This window comes from Falco peregrinus, chromosome 8 (assembly GCF_023634155.1).
Source record: "Falco peregrinus isolate bFalPer1 chromosome 8, bFalPer1.pri, whole genome shotgun sequence".
NCBI classification, from domain to species: domain Eukaryota; kingdom Metazoa; phylum Chordata; class Aves; order Falconiformes; family Falconidae; genus Falco; species Falco peregrinus.
In genome coordinates, this window is record NC_073728.1 from 57,096,412 (window position 1) to 57,122,458 (window position 26,047).

General features: G+C 47.5%; 2 protein-coding genes across 3 annotated transcripts in view; one reads left to right on the forward strand and one right to left on the reverse strand.

Annotated features, from left to right (window-relative positions):
* The window catches only part of FNDC9 (fibronectin type III domain containing 9), a 34,383-nt gene extending 21,742 nt beyond the window's left edge, over positions 1 to 12,641 (forward strand). The window contains exons 1-2 of one of the 2 annotated variants that reach the window (XM_005231825.4): positions 9,369 to 10,188; positions 11,160 to 12,641. In XM_005231825.4, the coding sequence (XP_005231882.2) occupies positions 11,167 to 11,829 (663 nt within the window). In that variant the 5' untranslated portion in view covers positions 9,369 to 10,188; positions 11,160 to 11,166 and the 3' untranslated portion in view covers positions 11,830 to 12,641. Of the gene's footprint in view, positions 1 to 9,368; positions 10,189 to 11,159 lie in introns of those variants that run through there. The other variant, XM_027778852.2, reaches the window with a different exon arrangement.
* Positions 1 to 26,047, reverse strand: part of CYFIP2 (cytoplasmic FMR1 interacting protein 2) — a 55,268-nt gene that overhangs the window by 11,908 nt on the left and 17,313 nt on the right. The window contains 18 exon segments of the mRNA XM_055813021.1: positions 1,431 to 1,561; positions 2,232 to 2,322; positions 3,857 to 4,000; positions 12,672 to 12,759; positions 13,256 to 13,455; positions 14,122 to 14,241; positions 14,592 to 14,700; positions 15,680 to 15,756; positions 16,317 to 16,413; positions 17,152 to 17,308; positions 17,857 to 18,010; positions 18,348 to 18,495; positions 18,783 to 18,949; positions 19,501 to 19,626; positions 20,261 to 20,380; positions 21,231 to 21,348; positions 24,254 to 24,300; positions 24,302 to 24,346. Of these exon segments, the coding sequence (XP_055668996.1) occupies positions 1,431 to 1,561; positions 2,232 to 2,322; positions 3,857 to 4,000; positions 12,672 to 12,759; positions 13,256 to 13,455; positions 14,122 to 14,241; positions 14,592 to 14,700; positions 15,680 to 15,756; positions 16,317 to 16,413; positions 17,152 to 17,308; positions 17,857 to 18,010; positions 18,348 to 18,495; positions 18,783 to 18,949; positions 19,501 to 19,626; positions 20,261 to 20,380; positions 21,231 to 21,348; positions 24,254 to 24,300; positions 24,302 to 24,346 (2,139 nt within the window).

Here is a 26,047-nt window from a genome sequence, read left to right on the forward strand (position 1 = left end):
GGCTCTGGCTGGCATGGGAAGTTGGGCATGCATGGACTTTGATGGGCAGCCTTCCTAAAGGGACCCCCAAATTCTCACCATCTTGTTTTCTTGAATTTCTGCTATTCTAAAATGCCAGTATACTGCTGATGTACAGCTCCTGGGACTGGAGGAACATTTTTGCATCGAAATGAAGGATTTCTAAAAGAAACCACCATGTGTCCCTCAAGTGTCCATTTAAAGACGGGACGGAAAAGGCAAATGCAATAGTACATCCAGCATAAAATCCAACACTGAGAACAGCAGAAGGCAGTGAGGAAGCCACAAAAGGAACAGAAACTGCCAGAATACAGTTGGCAACTCTGGTCATTCTATTAAATAAAGCCAAGCTGCTAGGTGATACACATCACTAGTTTTAATCTTAACACAACTACTGCTCACTGAAGGCGTTTGATACACCATATCAGGAACTAAAAATCTCTGTATCTGGGGTTAAAATGCAAAGGCAAGGGCAGAAATATTCATTTTGAGGACATGCTGAGATTTTTAGTTTTCCCTGTGCTTGGATAAAAATCGGAATCTTTGAACTACTTTCTGGCTTTGCTTGAAAATCCTATCTTATGCTAGGGAAGTCTTTCTGGAATATGTCTGGAAAAATTGAAACAACCCTGCCAAAACCATTCTGACATGAAATACACATTTTTAATGTAAAATTGTGTTGTTGAACACTCCTTAGTTGGCTCTAGGCCAAACTATGAGATAAATTCATTAGGAAGTGAACGTATCGTGTGGAAAACTAGAAGCTAAGAAGATGTGTGACACTCAGCCACAGCCTCTGCCCCATACCAGAAAGGGCATCACATGAGCTGAGAGACTTGTATATGTGGAAAACAGTTGTGCAGGGGAAAACACCACGTCATCACTCCGGCTAAGTTTTCAGTGAAGATAAGTCATAGGAAATGTATCATCAGCTCTTCCAAGATTTTCTTCCTGTTGGATTGCTTTATCCTTATCACCATTAGAATCAGCCAGGTTTCTTTCATCATGCTGGCACCCCAAAAGAGCAAAGGGCTCAGATCTACTTCTCACTGTACAAATACGTATATAAAGAAGTATTGATCCCTGCCCCAGAGAGCTTACAATCTAGAAATAAGCTCCAGTTGGCTTCATTTTTGAGAAGGATAGCTTTGGGTCCAAGAATTAAATCTAGATCTTCCAGTATTCAGATTCTCCTTCAGCAATCCCAGATGTCAGTGACCAAGCACCAATGCACACCATCCCCATGGACATGCCCACAGACCCCAATAACACAGCCCCAGAGAGACCCTGAGCACATGAGGAGCTGGAAAGTAACATTTCCCAAACTCTTCTGCTGGAGAACCCACTTCCACTTATACTCTCAAGCTGGCAATTTCAAGTACGATCTGTTGGTGCAGGGGGTTTTGCCTTACCAAAGCCTGCTCGATAAGGAGGCAGAAGAGAATGGCATTGCCCACTTCTCTGAGGCTCTGGAACACATCAGTCTTCAGCTCTGCATACTCAATGATGTCCTTCAGCTGATGGTGGAAAAACTCCAGGATTCCTGAAAAGACAAGGAAGGACAGTCAGAGAAGCAAGAGCAGAATCACCCTCCAATAACTTGGATAAAAGGACAATCAGTGCCTGATACTTCCCTAATCACAAATTGCAAGCTGTAATTGCTAAACAGATAGGTGGAGACCAGCACTGGGCAGAACTAGCACACAGTGTCTTATCCTGCTTCCAGGAACCCTTGGGAAACAGGGAGTAATAACTATGAAGTCCTTGGATTTCCTCATCAGAGGAAAAAAGAGATGCAAGACTGTAATGGATGTCTTGGTGCTGGCTCATGTATACCAGCCCGTTTCCCCATCCAGCTGAACGGCAGACTGCAGTCACGCTGCAAAAAACCTTTCCATCAACTAAGCAGAGCTTTTGAAAAATATCAGTGAGAGCCACAAGCTTACGAAATCATGAAGACAAAACAGAAGCTACCGGAAGACATTTCCTTATCAGCCACCCGTGTGTTCCTGTTGGAAATTTCCTGGAAAAGTTTCCTATGCATGTTCCAGTGACAACAGCAGAGCAGCTGAAAGCACATCTCACCAGCCTGGCTGCATGTTGCACTGGCACGTCAGGTGCCAAACCTTGTTTAATTACGAGGGCGTGCCTGAGTGTATGCTGTACCAACACGTGGGTGAGCTCTTGCTCAAGCATCTATCTGTAGCACCCACCTGGAGAGCCATATTCATGTCTTGGCAAGCGGCATATCTTGGGCATTACTTCGATCAGAGTCTTCACATACTGCAGGATGGTGCCTTGCAGCTGTCGGAGACAAAGGGAGGTTAAGCTGGAATGATAGCTTCTCCTGGTGTTAGTTTTGAAAGAGGCTGGTTGTGGACGGGTCCAGATCTGACAGCACAGGATGAAACATCAGCCGGAGTCCAAGAAGGACTTGTTTAATTTGGAATTCACTCAACTATAAAATCCAGCCCAAGTATATGGAGTTAGTGCTTTTACAGCTTCCTCCCAAATAATAAATCAGAACTTCATGGATTTTCAGCTTCAAAATGCAGCTTGCTGTGTTTGCTTTATTTGAGGCTGAAATCCAAACAAGGTTCAGTCTTAGATCCAGCTGGACTTGGGCTCCTAAGCCAAAAAGCATTTCACCAGAGCTACTAGAGGAGTCATTCCCCAGCACAGGAAATGCTCCTTCCACCTGAGGAATGATCACCAGATAGAGCTTAAAAAAGAATTTACATGTATGTAGAAGCAGTTTCTGCAGATCTGATGTACTGAACTAATACGGGCAAGAGCAAAGTGTATTTCTTAGTTAAAAGCACTTGCTGTCGTTTGGAGTTATATGCCTGCAACCTGTAGATACACTGTATGGGATTATGCACTAAACACTATTTAGCTGAACATAAAATCTTTGTGCTGAATCTTGAACAGCAGCTACAGCGTTTTGAAATAAGTGACACAAATTACATCTTCAGTAACTATGGTCCTTTACAGTAGGGAAAATGGATATATGCTTGAGATTTTCAGTTTTACATTGTTTTGTTAGGCAAGTTCAAAATGACATCTTTGCAATCAAAACAGAATTCAAATATTTATAATGAATGTAAATTGTTTTTCCAGTAAAGCAAGGGTTTAAGTAGAAAAGCACGACCTGAAAAATCATACATTTTTGCACACTCCCTCCTTCCTTGTTAATGCTCGGTACTGTTAGTGCCTTTAGGGTGCACATGAGATCATTTCCCTGTGGACATCACATTTCTCTTCTGAAAAAGAGAGCGCTAGAAAGCAGATAGGACTATTGGCAGCCTGGCTTCAGAATACCGATGGAAATGGACATTACGGCTTGAATAGGGACTCAAAAAATTGCCGACTCAAAAGTTTTGGTGCCTGCCCTCTACCTTCCTGCAACCCTTCACGGGTATCACGGGGCAGTGAGGCAGAATGCTCCTGTGCTATTGCTGAGCCTGGGCACCTGCCTGGAAGGTCTCCCGGGCAGCACAGGCGGTGCTGAGGGACCGTGAGGGTCGCATCCTGCCTGATCACTTCCCAGGGGCTTTCAGCAAAGCAGCACACCAGCAGCACCACCCCCAGGGGTAGGTGGCTGATCACAGTTAACACTTCAGGGTGGTGGAAACGCTGCATCATCCCGCAGGAATTCAGTGGGATTCCTCAGCAACAGTGAAAATCAGACCGTTAATACAAGTGTTTCAGTGTGGATCAAGGGACTTGAAGGTACCCAGATGCGAACACCCTGAACCCAAAGCCCAGGCTGACTGTCCCGCCTGGGCTTCTCAAGGCATCTAGGTCTCTCCATTGCCAGGGTTAGGCTCAGAATTACCAGGCTCTTGACGATCTTCAACAGCTCTTCCATGACCACTGCGATGCCTTGATAGCCAAGAAGCCTGCAGATCGTCTTGAAATGAGGTGGCCCCACAAAATTGCGGTAGGAGCTATAGATGTGACTGTAGGCAATGTTGAGAGGCTGAGAAATTAGAAGCACAATGACAGTTAGACAGGGGCATTTACCAGACCTGTAAGTAGTTCTCTAGGCACAGTATTATGTTCCATCACTCCAAATAATTTTTAAGAAAGAGAAGGAGAAATAATAAATACCCACAACAATTCCCATTTCTTCTGCTTCTTGTGGCAGAGGAGATTGCTTTTCTTCCTACATAGTCAGATACATTCTAATCTCAATACGCTGTCACATCACAAGGTTTATTACCATGCTATGTAGCAACAGCACTTTCATTCCCAAGGTAATTTACTCTCCCACACATTCCAAGGATTTCAGTTCACTGGGCCTTTGACTCTTCAAACTAAGTTCTTCTCTGCTAAAACAAAAAGCTTTATATACAGGTAACCATGGGCATTTGCTTTAAACGAGGCTTATTAAGAAAAGTAGGAACAGCTGCATCTGCGCTTAAGGGCAGCTGGAAGAGACAGAGAAAAGATCCTTTTTGCATCCTGCAGAGCTCCACATCAGCCTCTGTACTTAACAGTCATCCCCATGGGACTGTGAAAAGGGCAAGAATCTAACCCTGGTCTAGAGAGAAGAGTACCCAGGACTCTGACCCCAAAAACTTTCAGCAGCAGAAAACAGAAAGTGATTTCCAGGAATGCATTCTTATCAGTGTAATCTTGGAAATGGGGAAATTGCTGCAATGCTTTATCACTGGAAGCATTTATAGGATCCATTTGGTGTGAGGGAAACAGAAGTAGGGGGAATTAATTCACTTGTGTGATCTGCAAAAAATATACTGAAAATCAGATTTAGCTGAGACACCACATGCTCGGCTCAGGCTCTGCAATAGAAATGGTGGCGTCACGATTCCGCCCAGCAGTCTCCCCCGACGACACCTATAACTGCAGCCTCGGTAAGCAGCAAAGAAGCATGTTCTTGAAAAGATTCTGGCATGCAGTGCCCCTTCCAGCAACACAGTGAAACCCCTGGCTCACGTTCACCAAAAGATCTTTCTTAAACAAGCAAAAGAAAACAAATTAAACTGTATCCAAAACGTGCGGTGCAAGGCTGACTGCTTCTTGTGTGAACGCTGCACGCCAGAGGCACAGCGCATCCTCCTGCAGCAGGGAGCTGGCTTCCCTGCGGCTGCTGCAGACCCCACTCCACAGGGATCCCCTTCCCTGCCAGTAACGGAGCCAAGGGAGTGGAGGGACCAGGGCACTGAAGAGCTTAGGGTGAAAGGGAGCAAGTGCTGAAGCAGCAGAACGGGATGGAATGCTGCCTATCCTCCAGCACCGCTGCTCCCAGCAATTGCAATGCAGCCGCTCTTCAGTTGTCCTCCAGTTCTGACTCACTTCCTCGAAATTTACTTCAACACTTCATTTGAGTTACTAATGAGTTACAAAGTGATTTGCTAAAAATCAAAACAATATTTTCTTTTCCTCTCAGATATGGAATTTCAGCAGACTGATGTACTGATTGCGCTTTCATAGACTTGTCAGTTGCTTTACTCAATTAATTGTCATCTTGTTACTGTCCCGCGGCTCTGGTCCAGCAGCTTATTGTCTACTGTAATTCCTAAGTGCTCCTTGAAAAAGCTAGCAGAAAGAAGACACAGTTAGAAAGTTCCCTACTTTTTGTACACAGTTCCACCTCCTGGTCCTGGTCGTTGAAAAAAACCCTTTAACACTATAATAATCTGCAGAAAGGCTACCTTGGAGAGTCTGGAGCATATTCATTCACAATGAGCATGAACTTCCTCTCCCATCAAAAATAAACAAAAAGGCACTGAGTAAGTACAGGCCACAGGTTAAAAATTATTTAGGCAGGCAGAAGCGTACTTTCAAAGCTCCTTGGATGCCAGCTGCTGTTAAGAGAAGGGCATTTGAGCATCCTGCTTAGGCTTCCATCTGCATCCTCAGATAACCAAGTCTTTAAAAATCTATTTGGTAGGCTGATCCAAAGCCACTAGATATGCACACTGATACCTAGGAAAACAAGCAATAGTGGATATTTTGAAAAGTGTGTCTGTTTAGACACCAGGTAATGCCCAGCCTGGAATATTTGCCGAATATCTGGGATTATCCCAGAGGGAAGCCTGTAACCTGCCAGGGCCCCAGCCCAGCAACACTCCCACAGGATTTTGTTGCTGTGGCTTTTGCAATGCATCGCTCCAGCCCCAGGCATCTCCAGGAGGTGCTGTGCTGCAGGGGTGAGCCAGGCTGCCCCCAGTGCCTCCCCATAGGATCCTTTGGCCCGTTACTTCCCCACAGTTAGCACACCAGTGGCTCATCCGGACTGGGGAGGGGGAACTAAACATCCCCATTTCAGTGGGCTCATGAATCCACACTCATTTCTGGAAGCCTCTTTGCTATTCCACGGCTAGGAGATGGGTCTCCCATCTGGGCACGTGCCATGGTCCACTGAGATGAGCTACTGCCACTTGTGGAGCAACTGGTCAGACCTTCCCCATAGCAGGGCTGGCATTTTGCTGTAGGGGCAGGGGGCACGCAGCCCCCCACCCCGCAGCACTGCCTTGCCTCTCAGCAGGATAATGGGGCTGGAGAGTGGCTTTCAGGCAGGCTTTTCCCTCAGGTGGGGGTCTCAGCAATAAGCTGATTGGGAGAAGACACATTTTAGGATGGGCCCTGGCTGCAGGCACATGAGATGATTCATCCCTGCCTGTCTGCAAGATGAGGTAGGTTCATCGAGCTCTCTCTCCGCAGAGCCACACAGCGCATCAGCAGCAGGCTTGCGTCTAATAATAATACTCTGCCACCAATTAAAAATGTAACTCCATTTAAGGGTGAGATACACAGCCTGGGGTAAAGACTGTAGGATGTAAAAAATGACACCAGTGGGTATTTTAAGACAAAACAGCTGAAGGTACAAGCTGGCTGCATGGCACGGCTAGCTAGCTCCCCCGTGCTGGGCTGCCTGCGGCCACCCCCTCGGAGAGCCAGAGCAAAACCCCCAGTCTTGCTGCCCCCTGGGAGCAGCAGCTGCTGAAGACACTGTGGAGGTCTGCCCCACCTCTGGTTTGGGGCCAGACGGGCAGGTTTTGGGGCTGGGAGGCCGGGAGCACAGGCACGCTGGGATCTGCAGTGCAGCGCAGAGCTCCCGGCATCCCGCAGAGCCCAGATGTCCCACCCTGTGCCCAGGGCTCAGGGCAGGCCAACAGGGACAGCTGTCTGTACTTGGGGGCACGTGGAGAAGGCCCCCACGTTGCTTTGGGAGCTCAGGAGGTTACTAGGGATGCTCCAGAGCTGATTCAGCAGCAAATGAAGCAGAACAAAACCCAGTTGTCATACCCGTGTCTTTGAATTTGTTTGTTGGCCGTCACCCAGACCTGTCTGAGCTCACCTGAGGGAAAGCAGGGACAGTTTTATCCAATAAAATAGATCAGAGAAAGAAACAAAAGATGTGCCTGTGCCAGAACCCCCTTGGAAAAAAGCAGAACTTATGAAAGAGGAATATACTTAAGAGACAAAAAAGGACTTGCACATAACTAGTCCAGGCTCCCAGCCAACCTAACCTCAGTGCGACAGCTGAGATGGTGTCTTAGAAAGTGAAAAACAATTCTGAACAGAATTGTCAGAGGATGGTCTCTCAGCCAAGCAGCCCGAATATGGCCTGGTTCCTTCCCCTGCCACAAGGAACCTTCACTCTCCCTAGAAAGCTTTTACCATATTCAGCTGCATCAGTCGAGACCTTGATGCCAAAAAATATTATTTTCCCTAACTGGGATGGACAGGACATACACAATGCAGCAGGCGTGTTTATATACTGTACTGAGGCTGTGTCTGGGTATATTCTGTGTCTTAGCGTAACGCCGCGCTATACCAACTACTGATTTTCAGGGACTGTATACACTGCTATGATTTCCCAAGCTGGTGGCCACGGCAGGCCAGGTAGCACAGCCCACGCGGTCGGTCGGAGGGGGATCAGCAGCCCCCGCTGCCAACACCTCCTGCAGCAACCGCAGCTCTGTAACGCCTTTGTGCTGTTGCTGCAGACATGGAAGCAGAAAATAGCATTGCTCCATCCCATTCACACGCCGTAACTATTTTTACAAGCGCCGGCAGCATGCACTGTCCTTCAGGTTACATCTGCCTGCGTGCTTGCTAAAAAATGGGGGGGGGAAATTCAACCAGGGAAATGGAAGCTGGGATTTCCAGAAAGTCTGATGTGACCCTGGGTCTGGCAGTGCCAAGAAAAAGAGAAGCACTTGTGAAAGTACGTAAGTGAAGCCCAATCTAAAGCATTTACAGCGCTAAGAAGTGGTCAATGAGCAGTAAGTAGTGGGTTGCTGGTAATTTTGCAGCTTTTTTGTTAGAGGCTTGGCAACCTGCTGTTTTGTAAGTGGCTGAATGACAGAAAATGGCTCATTTTCTGCCAGCCACCGGAGCACAACCGCGGTTGCATCCTCCGATGAGGAGTGAAGGGTCCCAGGCAGGGCCACAGCTGAGTCCACCTGCAGACAGTGCTGGAGCAGTCCTGACACTGGCATGGTTTTAGCATCTTCTCATCCTGGGAAATGAGAATTTCCAGCACCTCACCAGTGTAAACTGGTGCAAGCTTGATTTTGAGAGCAGATAATACCAACACCACTGAAAATATTGCTGGGTTTTCCTTTGAGCTAGGCACGCAGAAAGGTCAGCAGGACCCTTTGCTGGCCTAATCCAGCTATTCCTGTTTTCCTGTTTCCTCCTTTCCTGCTAACACATCTTATTTGTGAAAATTTTGAAGCCGCTATGAACACTGATAAATTCAACAACCCAAATGCCGTAAGAAAGCAGTTCTCTCATGAAAACTTTACCACCTCATGTAATCCACCTTTCTGAAGCACGGATTTATATGCTCAGCTCTCTCCCTGCAGGGAAGGATGTACTTTACTCACAGCATGGGACCAGCTAAGAGCTCTCTATCCACCTGCTCTTGTAAGCAGGACCAAGCCATTTAAGAGGCAGGAAGCCACCTGGGAGCACTTTCACTTCCATCCCTGCCCATAATTATTTTCATCTCTGCTCCCAGTTTTCAGCTCGCTGGCAGCCACAGCTCACACACAGAGACAGAAGGGAATACAGATCTTGGAAGACAAAACCAAAACATCCAGAACTGCAAAACATAAATCAAAAGCAAGGGTTGCATGTACTCCCCAGGCTTGTAATAACCTCTTCTGATGCAGCTTGCATCAGCTTATCACTGTTGATATTTAGAAGATCTTTGAAATGTTGCAAGCACTTTTCCAGGAACAACATGGAATGGGTAACTCCAGACCGAGACCCAACATTTCTTCTGGGAAAGTTCCTCTCTTGAATACATTTTGGCTTCAGGGAGCAGCGAGTCACTTGTTCAGAGCCTCTCCTTACCAGACCCAGTGCCACGTCTGTCCCCTCCTGGCCACAGACTCGAGCTGCTCCCCTGAAACACCGCTGGCACTGGCTTTGCCTCTCCCTCCTGCCCTCTTGCCAGACTAACAGGCGAATCCCTGAGCTGTCTACAAGGCAGGGGCATTCAAAGAAGAGCCTGTCTTAATCCCACAGGAGTTCAGCAGGAGCTCAAGGTCTTTGCAAACCCAGTTCCTATTCCCATCACACAGTTTAGAAAATATTAAAAAGCTAATGGACACTGCTGCAGCAATTAGGGATAAAAATCCACTGCTCACTGGCTTTGGCTTAAATCAGTAGTTTAAATCTGCAAGAAATCATAGAATGATAGATAAAGCCCCTGAATGCTAAATTATCAATGTGTATTGCAGGCCAGGATCCCAGATTTAACATCATGTGCCAACATGTCTCTAAGCCCAGACCCTGCCTGGGGGGCAGTGATGGTCTTGCTGGGGGACTGTGGATAGTGGGGAAAAAAAGAAAACCCCAACCAACCCAAACACGCCAGCAAACAAAATTACCTGGCTTGTTTTTTCCACCTCAGAGACACCTATTTCTCTCAGGCAAGAGCTTTTAGGGATAACATTCCCAAATCACTTGAAGATGCCTGCCCATCCTTTCTTACTGGTTGCTATGGTGAGAGATGACGGAGCCCCAGACGGGTATAATATGAGGCAGTGCGAGGGGAAGGGATGTAGCAGAGGAGGGAGACGAGCGGTGGGAAGAGGGGAAGGTGCTGCCTGGGGCCACGCTGCTCACCAGCACCTCACCAGCACCTCACCAGCACCGCTGGCCACTGCGGACCTGCCCAGAGAGGTAAGCGGCTGCTACAGGGCTCAGCGATGGGTGTGCGTGCTGTTCTGCTTTTCATGTAAGAAGGGTTAAAACAGTTAAGAGGAGCTGATTTTTGAGTGAATGAAAGGAAAGTTAGCTATACTAAATGAGAGAGGAAGAAGGACAAAACCAAACCGGTTCTATTGCATGGAGCTCTTGGCTGGTTGGGAGAGAAAACCCTGCAATGAGGCTCAAAGAACACTCTGGGGATCTAAAGGAGTGATGTATTAATTTGTGGCTGTTTCTAAACAGTAATTTGTTAGTGATCAGCATCTTTTATCTGGGGGAGAGCTTTGTACTTATTATTCATATATTTGTATTTCCCTAAAGGTGTTGATTTTACATTTCACCAACCTTTAGATTTCACATTTAAGATTGTGATATTACAGTGAGATGCTGCAGGAACAGGAAGAGTTTATGCTCTATTAAGCAACAAGTAAGGTACAGAAAACGCAGCAAGCAAACCAGTGAATTAATCATTATGCAGCTTTTTAAATGGCATTTAGGTGTAAAATCAAAATCTCTATTGGCAGCTTCACAAGGCAAGCTGGAGCTAGTTTAATGATTAGTTTATGTTAATCACACTTGCAGTACCCTTTCTATTCCATGGGAAACGAAAGAGCTAAAAAAGCTTCCTATACAGACAACTAGTCATAAAGAAGAGATTTTAAAAAAAATCTAACTAGAGCATAAAGCATGTCCTATGTCCCCGTTGGGTATTTTTGGTTATGAAGTAGGGTGATACAGTACTCTGGGAACCAGCAGGATTCATCTTTTGTAATTTTAGCCATCTAAGATCTAGCATCTAATCTAAACCCCATCTAAGAGCCAGGCATAGTCCTGAGTCCAATCTAAGGGCCAGTAAAGCTGGTGGGAAGACCCCACTGATGTCAGTGGCCTCTGAGCCTGTACACAAACCAGGCAACTCAGCCTCTCCCTGCATATGGTTTCAGGGGCACAATGAACATCGAAGTGCAGAACATCTCTTACACCAGCGCCACCGTCTCCTGGGCCATGAACAACCCCTGTCCAGAGAACTACTACCACGTCATGTACCGCCCCAACTGGAACAGCGTCTTCGCTGGCTACTTACGCCAAAACTTCCACCGCGAGGAGCGAGTTCCTCACCCCCTCAGCTCCCTTGTCCTCCACCGACTCACCCCATCCACCATCTACGTCCTCTGCATCACGTGCAAGAACTCTTACCCCTCCAGCAACCACTGCACCACCTTCCACACTCTGGACAAAACCCCTCTGGTTTTTGGTGGCTCTAAGCATGAGTCTACCACCTCCATGTGGATGGTGAGCAGCCTGCTGCTCCTCTGCTTCATTGCTCTCCTGGCCTACGGCTGCCTGCAGTTCTGGTCGGCACGATGCCACCGGGCTGCGAGGCTGAAGCACCCCGATGACAGCCCTGACGAAGCCGGTGAAGGGAGCAGCTCGCTGGAGGGGCCACTGAATGACGGACTGAGAGAGGAGCTTCTGGAAGTCCCCATGACCACAGTGCTAATGCGGAGCTCCAGTTTCATGAGGGAGAGTCCCTACAGATCCCCTCACTGCTTTTTTTCCTATAAAAACAGCGATGATAAAAGGGCCATCTTGCCGCAGCACGGCCTTCAATGAGAGCAATATCAAGACAGACCCTGCTTAGAGAACCCTGTTTGGTTCGCGCTGCTTTTTCCCAGCTCCTGCCAACAGGACTGTCTGTGTGTCCACGGGGGCTGTCTGTCCCAGGGTAGAACATGAGGTGGGGGCATTGGCTGCAGGGAGAAAGATTTTTGTCAAGCGACAAAAATATTCTCATTTGCTGAGGGTTTTTTTAAAAGAAACCGATTCAGCTCTCTGGGAAGGGCCAGGCTTGGCTGACTGTAATGTCATTAGCTAATCTTCATCAGTGCTGTAGATTCACTTCAGAGTCATCAATCAACATGCAAAAGAAATAAACTCCACTCAAGTACTTTCACACTTGAGTGATGCTCCACCAGCATCACACTCCAAGCCCTCATAATGCCTGTATAAACAGTCATCACAGCCTGACAAAAAGAGCTTTTTGTCAGTATTAAGTAGTCTACATTTGCACAAAGTATTTTAGTAATTCCCATTTTGAACTACAAATGGGATTCCTGAAGCGGTACCTAACTTGGGGAGGAGCACTGCTTTGGAGCTCCAACTTGGTCTCCTCTCTGCACATTTAAGTGGATGCGACTTGGTCTCAGCGTAAACGCTAAGCACAGAGCAGTGTCAGCATCCCTTAAACTGGGCATGTTACGGAGAGGAATACAGGAAAGTAATAGCAAAAGCACACTGAATCTGCTTCTTGCATGGCTTTTTGGATTCACACAGCAACACAACCCTGCACATTTGCACCCACCATTCTGTTAATGAACCAGTTCTTGCATTTCTTTCTTCCTAAATAAATACTTCCAACATCCATCCCTTCTGGCTGCTGTGGCTCATTTACTGACCTTGGATCCATAGAGGTAATACGGCTGAACATTGGCTGGCTTGTCCCGCTGGGGTTCCTGCGTGAATGGGATTGCTGTCCTCACAAACCTGTGGCACGCACGGGAGACGGGAGGGAAAGCTGTCAGAGCCCAGGTAACTGTGTTGAGTGCGGATACAGCATGGTCTGGGTGAACTGCAGTTGCAGACTAATTACCAGTTCATCACCTGAGCTACACAAACTGGAATGTAAACTCCTGCCCCAAACTATTGGTGGTGTAAAAGATCAGTTTAACCTACCAAAGGTGAGGTTTTTTCTCCTTTGGGGCAGCCAAGAAACCCATATATGAGCAGCTGCCACAGTTCTGCTGCTTAGTAAACCAACTCTCTAGACCAAGCTAGTTCAATCACTAACTGCTGCTTGCATTTGTTACTAACATTTCCAAGGGGAGCTGGTGGGCTTTAACTTCATTTACAGTGTAACTATTGCATCCCATAAGGAATGCAAACCTCACCGCAATGCATGTGAGTGTTACGTGGCAGGTTTGACATTTTGGAGAGAAAAGCAGGGTCTCCAGATGCCCCCTGCGTTGGTCTTCCTCCTCACCTGTTGGTGGATCCATTGTAGCAGTAATTGGGTAGAAAGTCAAAGTTGAGTTCCCAGAAGACGTGGAGGGTGATGCGCCCATAGGGTGCGGAGACATTGTGGTTGGCCTCCCGGAACATGGCATCAAAGCTGTCCAAAGTCATGTGCTTGCACAGCAACCTGTGAGTCAGGCGATTTATTTCCAAGAGCCACTCCAGCTCCTGCAGCACATAAAGCAGCAGCAAATGCAACCTATTACCAAGCTGACAACAGAAACAGCTGATTTAATTGCCAGGGGAATGATTTTGTATGCGCACCTACACAGAACTTTCCAGGTGAGGATGCAGAAAATGCTAAAGACATCAATTTAACTCAGTGGCCAAGGCCAATTGCACCTCCACTCAGGGGGGTCCTGGTCCAGTGTCTCGTAAATCTGCAGGAAGCAAAATTAATTTGTTCCCTGCTGAACACTGGCTGGCTTTCACAACAGAGTCCTCCAAAGGTGGAAACCAGTAATTTTACACTACTTGACTCTGATGCTCCTGTAAGGTATCAAAGACAGCAAATCCTGCGCACACCTAAACGATGTCTCAGCCACCCTCAACAGGGGAAAGTCAAGATTTCCTTCTCCCAGGTTACAGGACTCTCTTATATGAACTCTGCAAAATCTAACTGCTGACTGTCACCTTGTGATTTATGCAGATACTTAATGGTCCAATAATGCAATAAAAGCTGCATAAATAGTAGAGACTCAGCAGCATAAAGAATGAAACACGGCTGGCTGAAACCTGCTGTAGGTGGGACCGGAAGCAGAAGACAGTTGGCTGTATATCCATAGCAGCACATTGTTGTCTCTGTTCATACTCACAGTCAATAACAGTTCTTACCACTATGGATGTCAGGTCCTCGCTCTCAAAGCGGCTAATGGCCTGGTCTAACGATTTGTACATTGCTGCTGAGATGCGCTGGGTAATGAGCCTGTTCAGGTCGATTGATCTACCCAGCAACTGCAAAAAGAAGAGATGATATTTGCACGCTATATACAGATGGGGAAAAGGTATTTAATTTTTTTTTTTAACAGACGCAAATTAAAACCAAACATCCAAGTCTCCTTAAATGTGAAAGTGGTGATGCAAATGCCTTCATTGAGTTTACAATTACTTAAAAGGGAAAGAGGGAAATGCGGAGCACAACTCATTTTTCCCTCGGGCCCCATGCCCTCAGAGCGGTGTGTCAGAAAAGGTTCAACCCTTCTCATTGCAGCACCGACTCTGAGCCCAGCACTAGGATCCAACCACCAACAAAATGATAACAGACCAAGAGCTACGAGTACTGGAGTGTACTGCTTGCAGCATACCTGAACGTGCCTCTGCTTGAGCAGTGTTTCGTAGCGGTTGGATGGTGGGTATGGAATAATCACTCCATAATTCTTACATTCAGCCCGGAAACGTTTGTCCAATAAAACACTGAAAAAAGGAATCAGTGTCAGAAAAAAAGAAACATACACTGTCAGCTTCTCTCTGGATCTTTTCCAGGGTTGTTTTCATCCTTCTTTTCATCTTGCTTTGAATGCTGAGAAATTCCCACACACTAATAACTCTGCTCACACCACTAAATCACAGAGCAGCACTTGTTAACTGGGGACTGCCATGCTGTTGTCCATCATTCTTGGTTTTTATGGATAAACCATTCAAAAAGATAAAAGACTCTGCTGAAAGATATCACTAGTGTCAGGTACTGGGGTGGTCCCACAGGCACGCTCCCTCCTTAAAGATGTGCTGTGGGAACATCTGGTTGATTGCTCTCCTTCTGCAAGGCCAAATGTGATCTAGAGACAAAACTCCTTGCAGACTTACACCAAAGACTTGGTTCACCTTTGGGGACATGAGGAGAACTCTCACTAGAGTTCATCCACATTCTTTAAAGGGGTAAGAAGGAAATGTCACAAAGGTCTAGCTCCCCACAAGGAAGCAAGCGACTCTGCAGAAGTCCTGCAGGCAGTTGCTCCGATGTGTGACCTAAGATACTGAGTACCCTTCTAGCTTTTACAAGTCCTGCTGCTTTACTAGGGTGAGGACAAGTAGGTATTCCTATTTTTGTAGAGATGGCAGGCTTCCACTTACCTGCCTGGTACACAAAGTCAAGCAAGGATGTGTCTTCGATAGGCTCGGTTTGCTTTGCTGCTGCTCTCACAAACTGTACTCAGACGGCTTATTAGGATGCCAACTATTATTTTTTCACTTTTTACCATATCTCCCTTGCCACCATTAATTCATTTTCCCCATCTACATTGGTCTGACATGGACAGCCAGCTCTGTGGGACAAGGATGATCTATTTTGTTATGTCTACTTGAAGCGGCTACTCCCTGAGGGAAAACCTTTCAGTTAACAGCAATTTGGATGCAGCGATATCATCAATCATCATCATCAGCCAGGTTCTCCTACCTGCCAGCCATTGCTTTGTAATAGGCAAAGATCTGATCCGCCAGCTTGTACACAAATTGATCAAAGCACAAATTCACCTAGGGGAGAAAAAAACAGGACTTTGTGAGGGTGTCACCAGCACAGAACAGCTCCTTCCTACACATGCAAGATCAATGTAATTCAACTCAGAGCTCTAATTTAATATGTACATGTATGATACACTATCTAAAACCAGTCCTGCAGTTCTCACACGCTCAAGGTAAGCAGAAAATTGCAGTTACATTTCTCTCTTACAATTTCTGCATGTTCTTACAGGTCCTGGTCCCCCATCCTCAGTCATCCTTCTCTCTCAGGTATCTCCGGTTTCTCATTTTCCTCTGATGTCTCACAACCCTCTGACCATCAGACAGACTCCTCCATGCCCCCAGTGTCTGACAGCCCTTGGCTTCCACAGTTCCCCATGGGTACCACTAAGATCAAACCCTGGATCAACAGGTCTGTAAGTTCTCTGGAAAATCTGACCTTCTGAAAACTTTTCAGCGTGATGGGGTATTTCTTTCAGGAGATGCACTGAACTGCTAGATGGGGCTGTCAAACAGGTCAATGTGACCCCAGTGAGCTGAGCTCTTTCTGTACAATAAAGATGAAGAGAACTTACTTCAGCTTCAATTTCATCATACAGGAACTGCTTTTTGAACTTGGTCAAGGCATAATATGCGCTGTCATTATAGAGGTCCAAGGGGTACAGTACATACCTGAGGGCAAGAAGACAGATCATGTCTTAAATTAACTTTGGGGCATATCAGCATAAACAAGCCAGTGTATGTGCCTTGCTTGGTGCTAAAAGAGGCTTTTCTCTGATTGCACTCCTGTCACTTCCACTCCCTCCAGCCCTCAAATACTCCTTCTTTGTGCCCTGCTGGAAGCACTACAATAAACCTGGATTTGAACTGCAACTTGTTCAATCAACACTTGCTCCTTCTCTGCCCTTAAAAAAGCTTCCATCCTGTCCCACTTCACAGAGTGCTCTGAGAATGGCCATAAAATGGAAAACAATGTTTTCCTAATGAGGAAGATATTAAGAACATTATTAGATTTGCATAACAGCAATTCTTCATTATTTATCATATATATATATATATATATATAAAACCCCCAATGTGTTTAGGTGCCTTAGCCAGGGCCCTTTGGTTGCCCATGCTGTCTGACTGCTGCATGCAGATGATGGTACCACCAAGCAGTGCCCACATCAGAACAGAGCAGTTGCCAGCTGCTGGTTTATGACACGTAAGTAAGTGCCAGCGCCAGGAACCCACTCGTGTGCGACTGCTAACGAGGTATTCATACAGCACAGACTCATGTAACCGCAAGTCAAAAAACATCTATTTTCCCTCCCACATCAAAAAGACCGTTCATCAGCAGCCTACCCTTCTCCCAGAAAAATCCCAAGCCCCACTGCATGCACAGTCCCAACACAGCCCATTGGCTCTTACTCCATCATGGAAGGTTCTTTGGTTTCCAGAATATGGTCCGTGAGGATCCAGGGCATGGACATTTCAATGGGGAACTGGATGCGGCGGCCCATGGTCAGCTCCAGGAAGAATTCCCGGAACCAGAGCTGGGACAGGTCACAGCACTGCTGCAGCGCTTCTGAAACACAGAGGAGATGCCCCGGCAGGAGGGCACCCACGTTACCCCCAAGGAGGTGGCAGCGAGGGAAGCGCACAGGACACAGCTGCAGCCTCACAGTGGACTGGTTTTGGGTATGAACATATTTCTAGGATGTCTGTTTTTAAACCCAGACCATGTCCATGCTGGGTCTGAGCACTTTGTAATGGAAGAAGAAAGAAGAGATCATTCCTCTTGCTCCAGAGCTCCAAGGAGAATATTTCTATGGCTCAGAGTCATTCCGGAAGATTTCTTCTGTGCCCAGTGGCTCAGAAGTTTGTTTGGGACAGAAAGAAAACTCCAGCCCTAGAACATAAACTATCCCCCGTGTCTGTTTGTTATTGCTCCCTCACTCCTGTTTGCATAATGATTAATACCTAGAAACATGCCTGAATCAGGCAGAAGTAGAACGTTTGGGAAAAAATCAAGGAAAATCTTCTGCACAGGTCAATGAGGAGCAAACCTGATCTATCTTTGCTTTTCTGAGCATGCAAGAGTTGGATTCAAGCCTCCCCCTGCTGTAACCTCACCGCTGATGTTGAGAAGGTGGGTGAAGAAGAAGGACTGCTTGTGGAACTCCTCAATGGCCAGGACTATTGGCCCATCCAAGCTGCTCCTCAGAGTCTTCTTTGAGCCACTCTTGTCTGCTATGAGGGACTCCAGCATGGTCCGCACCATGTAAAGCTTTGGAAGAAAGTTGACATGCAGTTACAACTCTCCAAGGAGACACCACCACACACAGTCATGGTGCTCTGCAACAAAAAATAACACTCTCCCAGGTGGCTAGTACTCTTTGCACCCATAAGCCACCATCTTTCTGAGCTATAGACAATCACATCCCTAAAAAAAGGACGCTTTGGGAACTATACAACAAACAAGGCATCAAATCAACACTTAACACACAACAGTGTGAAGACTTTGTGGAACAGACCACAGAAACAGCTGCTAATCCACAGCTAGGAGATTCCTACACGGCTGTAAGACCATTAATTCCCCACACAGGAGACGGACATTTACATACCTGCGTACTCGATGGTCCTACTGCGCGTCGTGGGACTTTAATATCAAATCCACCTTTAGGATCCTTCTCACCTCTCAAGCAAGGATCATTTGGAGGCTCTCGACCTCCCTCCCAGTCACAGATTGTCTTCCGAATTGCCTGAAGGACACTGGAGTGGATGGGAGAGGGAAAGTAGTGCTTAAGCTTGATTCTACTTCAAGATGAAAATATTCACTGCTGTGCACATATGGAGGAAAAGTATCTGAGGTGGGGACATACACTGTCCTTACTGGGGGAGACATGGCCAAAAGTCACCTTGGGAAGAGCTGCTGGCCAAGGTATGTTGGCTGGTTGTATTCCCTGAGGTGTATACAGGGCCATGCGCTTATACAGTACGAATGTGTTACACGGATAAACACCCGGGCTTTGCATGACATTCAGGAAGGACAGACTGACCTGATCAGAACATTCTTCTTCTTCCTGACCGCCTGCCTGAGCGGCTCTCGCAGGGTCACCTGGGCAAAGTCCTGCAGGGCTGCGTAGATGGTGTTGCGGATGGCTTGGTTAAAGACACTCTCCATCCGGCCCATCAGCACTTGCAGACCTTTGATCATGGCAATTACCTGAAGCAGAAATTAAACCTAGGTGTATTAGCTATTTTTCCATTGTATCAAGAGGTCCATAAATCCAACATTAACAGAATTTGGGACTAAATTAATTCTGCTCAAGTAACTTGGGTCGGGTAATTAGGTGGCATCCAGCCAGGGTCAACCCATCACACCTACACCCTTTTTTTTTTTTCAGGAGCCCTGAAACCTCTTTTCAGTCAGGAGAGGCTTAATACAGCAATATTAAGAAAACACAGGGATTCACTCTATCTTTCTCCAGCATGCAAACACAGCGTAAGAAGAGCACGATCAGGCACAGAGAGAATTGCTCGCCATGCACTGCTGCTGTGTTTCTATCCCAGCAGGAGCTCCTAAGAACTTAATTTGCCCCTTAGTTCTGGACAAATTAAGGGCCACAGGGATGTGAGAACCCTTAATCCCTTAACGTGGGCCACAGGGATGAGGAACTGGCTGAGTATGGCAAGATGCCCTTCCCTTCTTTCCTTGGCGTGAGGAACATGGACAGGCAACCACCCCTGGCTGGTTCTTGTGCAGTTGGTACCTACCTCCACAAAGGCAAACTTCTCTTCACTGGTGTAATTGTACCGGGTGGCTCTCTCATACTCTTCTGCTGTTCCTGGGCAATCCTTGTTACAGAATTTATCTGTGGGATGAACCAGCTTCCAAGAGTACTAGAAGATGGAAAGAGACTCTGTCAACATTGCAATAAGTGAGAAGCCAGGCTGGAAAGACTGAGGAGGGACCTATGCCAGGAAAACACTCCCTAGACATTACTGCAGTTGTTTGGCGTACTTCTGGGAGCAGCATTTGTGCTTCTTCCTGGCTTTATTATCACTGTACTGAATATTGGTTTTGTTTATTTGGGAGGTTGCCAGTCATATTGGGCTTTTGACATATGTGGACTTTTATTGAGTTGTGGTTGAAATTTTCCAAATTAAGAATTTCCATCATCATTTGAATTACAGTTTTAGAGAGACCCAGACTCATCCAAAACAGCCCGGTTTTAACCAAGGTGGTCCAGGTTAGGAGAACAGTCCCCTCCTAACATCAGTGAGGACCTCCTAGCACCTGCAAAGGGCGGTGAAGGTCCAGGGTGAGATGATCAAAGCTCTCTTTCTCCGTTTGGTACAGAGCTCAGGGTCATTAGCTGCCTGACCATAGCACGTCTGTTAATGGCTTGAAGCTAGGCAACATGAAAGGAAGCTCACCTTTCCACAGTCTTTTTTACATGCCATGTCAAAACATTCACGCTCACCTGGGAAGAGGAGGACAACACACACTCACCACTTCCATGGATGCACTCACCACTTCCATGACGTGGGCACTCCACTTGGACAGCAGCTGCAGTCCCCGCAAAGCCAGATCAAAGAGCTCTCTGTACTCTTCATCCGATTTCTGGCTGTCCAGTCCTGAGCCAGTGACCACCTGGAGAACATCACATCCATCACATCACACGGCATCAGGGCTAGACCCAGCAACTTGCTGCGGAGGCTTCACTGAGCCAAACATCAGCCACAGATCTCTTTCTCAAATCCCAGCTGAAACGAATTCCCCGTGACCTTACGATCAAACTAAAATTGAACAGTGTTTATCCCGTCCCTCTGGAAATGGGGTACAACTTGGTGAGGCTCTTTTTACCCAGGCAGTGAATTTATTTCCGACAGAAAAATGTCTGACCCGTCACCTCAGAGCAAATAACTGTTTTCATTCCACTTCCCCATTCCTTTTCGACAGCCTAATACTACTGAAATCCTTGAGAGTCATTTACTGATTTACAAATGCCAAAAAGGGCTGAAAATGTTAACAATTCATTAAACTAACAGTGATGAATGAAGATCACAGATTTGCAAGAAACAGTCCCAATGCCATCAAAGAGGGTGCTGCTATGCAGTAATGAAGAGAACAGAGATGCCCCTGTGAACTTTCCTCAAAGCCCTGACCAATAGCTCTGTGTAACAGAAAAGACCCATTTGCAAGTCATGGGCGTTCTGTCACCTCGCTGATAATAAACATTTAATTGCAAATTTTTTTCTGCTTCTTACTTTAACAAAGCTGCAGCCAAAGAGCAGAAACCGTTGCCGTAGATCTGCTGGTGCACATCACTTTGCACCTGCAGGAGCCTTTCATAGCTTGCTTTTTTATTGCTGAATCAGGAAGTGGTTTGTTCCACCTGTGTTCTTCTTCCCCCCCTCACTGTATGCCCTTGGCAGACCACACTCATCCTCTCCCAGCCTCATCCACCCAACGAGCCCGCGTGACCACCCGCTGAGCTTACCTCACTGTTGCTGTAGCGAGCGAGCTCTGAGATGAAGCGGATGTGGTCGTCTCGGATCTGGACCATCTGCTCACAGATGTTGTACTGGGGACTTATGCTGCTCTGAGTGCATGTCCACCTGGGCAAAAAAGCAAAGGTTTCAAGGACAGGACACGGGGCTCCACTCTGACACCCCCAGGGACAAAGCCTTGCACTCATCTGCTCTCTTCACTCCAGAATGCTCAAGACATGCCATCTTCAGGGCAAATGTCAGCCTCTGCCATCTCTCTCATGTCCCCTGGTGTGTGGGGTCTTCCAGAGGTGGTCTCACACAGCATGATGGGTACACCTGCCTCACCTTTCAGCCTGAATATCTCTGTTCCATCCACCCCGAAGGCTGCTCTCCATGTCGGGCTCACCTACCCCCATGGGCAGAGACAGCTATTTCCCAGGCCACCGTCGGACAAGCTTTCAGGGAAGGATGAACTGCAAAGACCCAGCATTGTTTGCACCCTTATTGCTAAACCACAGGGTAATCATCCCCTTAGAGGTCATCCCTCCACGTCTGAAACAGCTGGGTCATGCTGCCTTCTCCTGCAAGGAAAGACTCCACAAGGGGCCAGGAAGGGAATAGCCCTCCCACTCTGTTTTTGGCTTTGGCTCACGGCACCAGCTCAGTGAACAACCCTGAGTATAAATGACGAGCAGATTGTGATTAAATGAACTAGATTTTCATTTGCTTTGAGCCACATGTACCATGTAACAGTGTAATGACATCCTACAAGAAGGCAGCGCTCCCCTCCCAAAGGCACAGCCATATGCAGAAAACGGTATGAATCAGGTGTGTTTAATTAAGCATCTCATTTTCCCCCATTCTGTATGAGACGTAGAACCAAACGGCTCCACCAAAATGCTTTGTGCAAGCACAAGTCTGTCAGGGAGACCCTTATGTCTTACTCTGTCATCACAATATTCAGCTCTTGCTTTTTTCCCCCCTAAATAATTGTCCATCTTACGACAACAGTCATCTTCTCCAATGTAGATTGACTGTAGAAAAGGGAAGTGAGAAATCTGCCTCCGATATGGACATAGACATGAAGACATATTCCTACGGTTAACTGCGAGGCACTTGTTGCCAATATATGTGGTGGCAGAAGGGTCCTGGAACTTCTGGGCCACATCATCCCCTTGTGAAATCCATCCTCACCACAGCCCCATCGCTCGACTCTTACCCGTTTCAATGTGCTGTGCTCCCCACCGGACAATCGGCAGGGTTAGCAGGAATGGTCAGGGGCTGCACCAGCCCTCCCTGCCCACACACAACCTAGTCCACAGTGCAGAAACAAAGCGCCATGCAGGAAAAACCACCGATTAATTCCACTTTCATGGAGACAGGGAGGGAAAGGAAAGTGACAAAAAACATTAGTAAGAAAATGGGGATTATATGGAACCACCCTCGGCAGAGTTAGTGCTGGGGAGTCCCATGCAATTTGCTGGGAAAGCAAGTGAGCGGGGAAGAAAACATCGGTTAGTAAGGCACGGCACACAGACCTGGTAAGACAGATTTCAAGACAAACATTAAAATTGTGCACAGATAAACAGCCCCGCGAGCCCACCTTGGGGTTTGAGATGAGAAAAATGAATGCATATGTTTTCGTTGAAATGTGCTTTCTGAATGATTTGGGATAAAAAGGTGCCATTTTTTAGACCATTTTTTCCCTTTAAAATTCAGTTTTTCAAAAAATACTCTTTAGATTTATAGTTTTGTAGAATTTTAATTTTTTTCTCCCCTCCCCCCCCCCCCCCCCCCCCCCCCCCCAATTTTCATTAAAACCCCTTTTTGCTCATGAATTTTTTGCCCACGTTGTTTTCAAGTTTCTCATCAACAATTAATTGGCACTTTTCAACCAGCCTTTGGGCGGGGCAAGGGGAGGGGCTGCTCCTGGGTGAGCCACAGGGGTGGGGCAAAAAAGCCGGACCCTCCGGGATGGAAGGGGGACGAGCAAAACAGAAGCGGAGAGCTTGCAGGTTAGATCCTGTCCTGCTGAAGAGACAGCTCGGCCAGGCTGCTTCTTGCAGACACTGGAGAAATCTGACTTCCACGCGATGCGGTCCCCATGGCGAAAGGCCACTCGCCGGTGACAGCCAGGCTGCCATCGGCCCACTACAGCCCAGGACACAGCTCCAGTTGGGCTTTTGCTTACGTGGGGTCGCAAACGCCCATTCCAAGGACAATCCAAACCTAACACCGCTTTTTCTAGCAACGTCTGAGCGTGATGCCAAGCGATGCAGACAAGGGGGGCTCCGCACACGCCTGGTGTGATCTGAAACAACCGTCCTGCAAATTCATCGGGTGGGAGCAGCAAAAAGCCTGTGAACCTCGGCTGGGAAGCTGTGCTTTACAACCACCACGCCACTCCTGAGCTCTCCGGTAAAGACTCAGTTTCTGCCCTTCTCCCACAATATTCATTCACTTCCAGCGCATCTGGCTCAAACCCTCAGTCCTGCTGCCCTTCTCCACCAAACGTGCCTGAGCTAGAGGAGACACCCTGGCTACTGCAAAAGAGGTCCGCCGCTGTGTTCACGCTCTGGGAGGATTTTGTCCCCGAGATGAAAAAATGTGGATTAAAATCCCCTCCAGAGCAGGGACACGCTGCTCACACTCACACACCTCGCAAGCACTCCGTGGCTGCCCCCGACCTGCACGCCAGCCGCCTCTCCGTCCCCCTGCCCTCGCCTCCGGCCACCGAGCACCCCCCCCAGCCCTCACCCACTCCCCCTGCCTGCACACAGGGGTATGGTGACACACAGGTTCAGAGCTGCCTGCACACGCACGTGCTCAGGGGCCGGTGAGGGACATCTTCCCATGCAGGGGACAGGGAGGTATGCACGTGCACACGGAGCCGGCACGCCAGGACTCACACCTCACAGGGGACACACACGGGTACCCGTGCACAGACCTCACGCACGCCGGAGAGATGCAGCTCCCACCACGGCTTTCGGGACACACACAGAAGCCAAGAGACATTACGGCAGGCACTCACTTGGATTTGTTCTCCTCATAGTGAGCACTGGTCTTAATGTATCTGGCCCAGTTCTATCTGCATATCGCCGAATAAAGGAACCACCTGCAGCTGCTGGAAAAGAAAATAAAAAGATGGTTGAAACACAGCGGAGAGAGAACCTGTGGGCCCCCAGTGCAAACACAAGGGACTATGAAACAGCGTCCTGTGTCTCTGAAGCTATGGGAAGTGTCAGGCTGTTTAAAGCAAGGTGCAAACCTGGACCCAGGGTCATTTCACACCTAGGAAGTGACCAAAAATGATCATAAGGCTTTTTGTGCGAGGAAAATCACCCCCTGCAAGTGCTCTGGAGCCCTGGCCTCGCCAATAGCGGGCTGGTTATGGCCAGAATGGTTCAGTGCTGTAACCGGCCAGAGGAAAGGCTCTTGTTAAAACAAAGCAGCGTATTCCTGAGCAGGGCTTACTGCTTCCCACCATAATCCTCCAAGAGAACAGAGGGATGAAAAGCCAGCACGTTGGTACTTCGGCAGCAAGCTGCTGCCACTCCGGAGCTGTAGGCTGCTTTGCTGCCTGGACTCCAAGCGATGTGGCATCTTTCCCCAGGGACTCAGACTGTACTTTGGCACTGTGGCTGCTTGTGAATATGTCTTAAAACTTCTCCACAAAGAGAAAGACAGAGGCAATAGAACGTGGCTTTGCTCACCCTTTACGTCTCAGGAGGATTTGCACGGGAAATCAAAGTCAAAGTGCACAGAACGTACCTCAAGCTCAGACAGGTCCCTGATTCACTAAGCTTTCAGCTGCAAACAAAATTCAACCAAGAGCTCCCGACATTTCTTCAATAAAACATGAAACTTCAAATTCAAGCAACTACAAAAGCCTTGTCCCAAAATTCAGGAAAAGTGCCAAATTCCCTGTCCTGTTATCACATGCTTCCCTTCTCAGGCAGACTTGTGCGGAGGATGTGAAATGCTGTCATCAGGGATTCACTTTCACAAAAGGCTTAAATGAAGGGGTAGTTCATTTTCACTACTCAAATTCCTGGTCAATCCACTAGAAATTTAATCAGAAGGCAATGAGCAGATGTAGTAAAAGGAGCAGTTGGCCTTTTCTTATTGAGAACTGATAGTCTGGAGTGGTACTTAACTGATTAGGTGAGACCACAGCATATGTTGGAGAAGAGCAAATGGAAAAAAAAGCTGGAAAGGAGAAAGTTATTCCATGCAATGGAAGATATTTTACCTGATTCTCTGACGGCCCACAGCACTTTGCAATGAACAGTAAATCTGTCTGAATGCACCAAGATGACTGAACTCTACAGACTAGACCGAGGGCTTGATTGAAACCGAGATTCAGCTGAATTAGCAAAGCTGAACCAGGGGAAACCTGGAAGACTCAAGGGATGGCATGATAAGTCACCTTTGCAGAGCTGGTCCTCAGCAGTCTCCCCAGTGACCGGATGGTACTCAATCACCTCATTACTGCCCCGTCCATGAGGTTATGGCGTCTGTCCGTAGTCCCCTATGTGGGCATTTCAGCTCTGCTCTCAGAGCTGTCTCCCGGAGATGATCCAAATTGGGGTAAATAGGTCCTCGACTGATCAGGGTGAGGAGGCAGCAGCTGGTACACCAACGTTTCACGAAACCAGCTGTCTGGGCTCTCCCGTTCCCTCCCTTTGCCCTGACCCAGCCCACCATCTATAAAGTGCAAGCCGGGACAATAAGCAGGGAGGCATCCCGTACCCCATCACCACAACCAACCTCTTCTTTCAGGGTCCTCAGCAGCTCTCTGGGTAAAGGGGCAGAGAGAATCCAC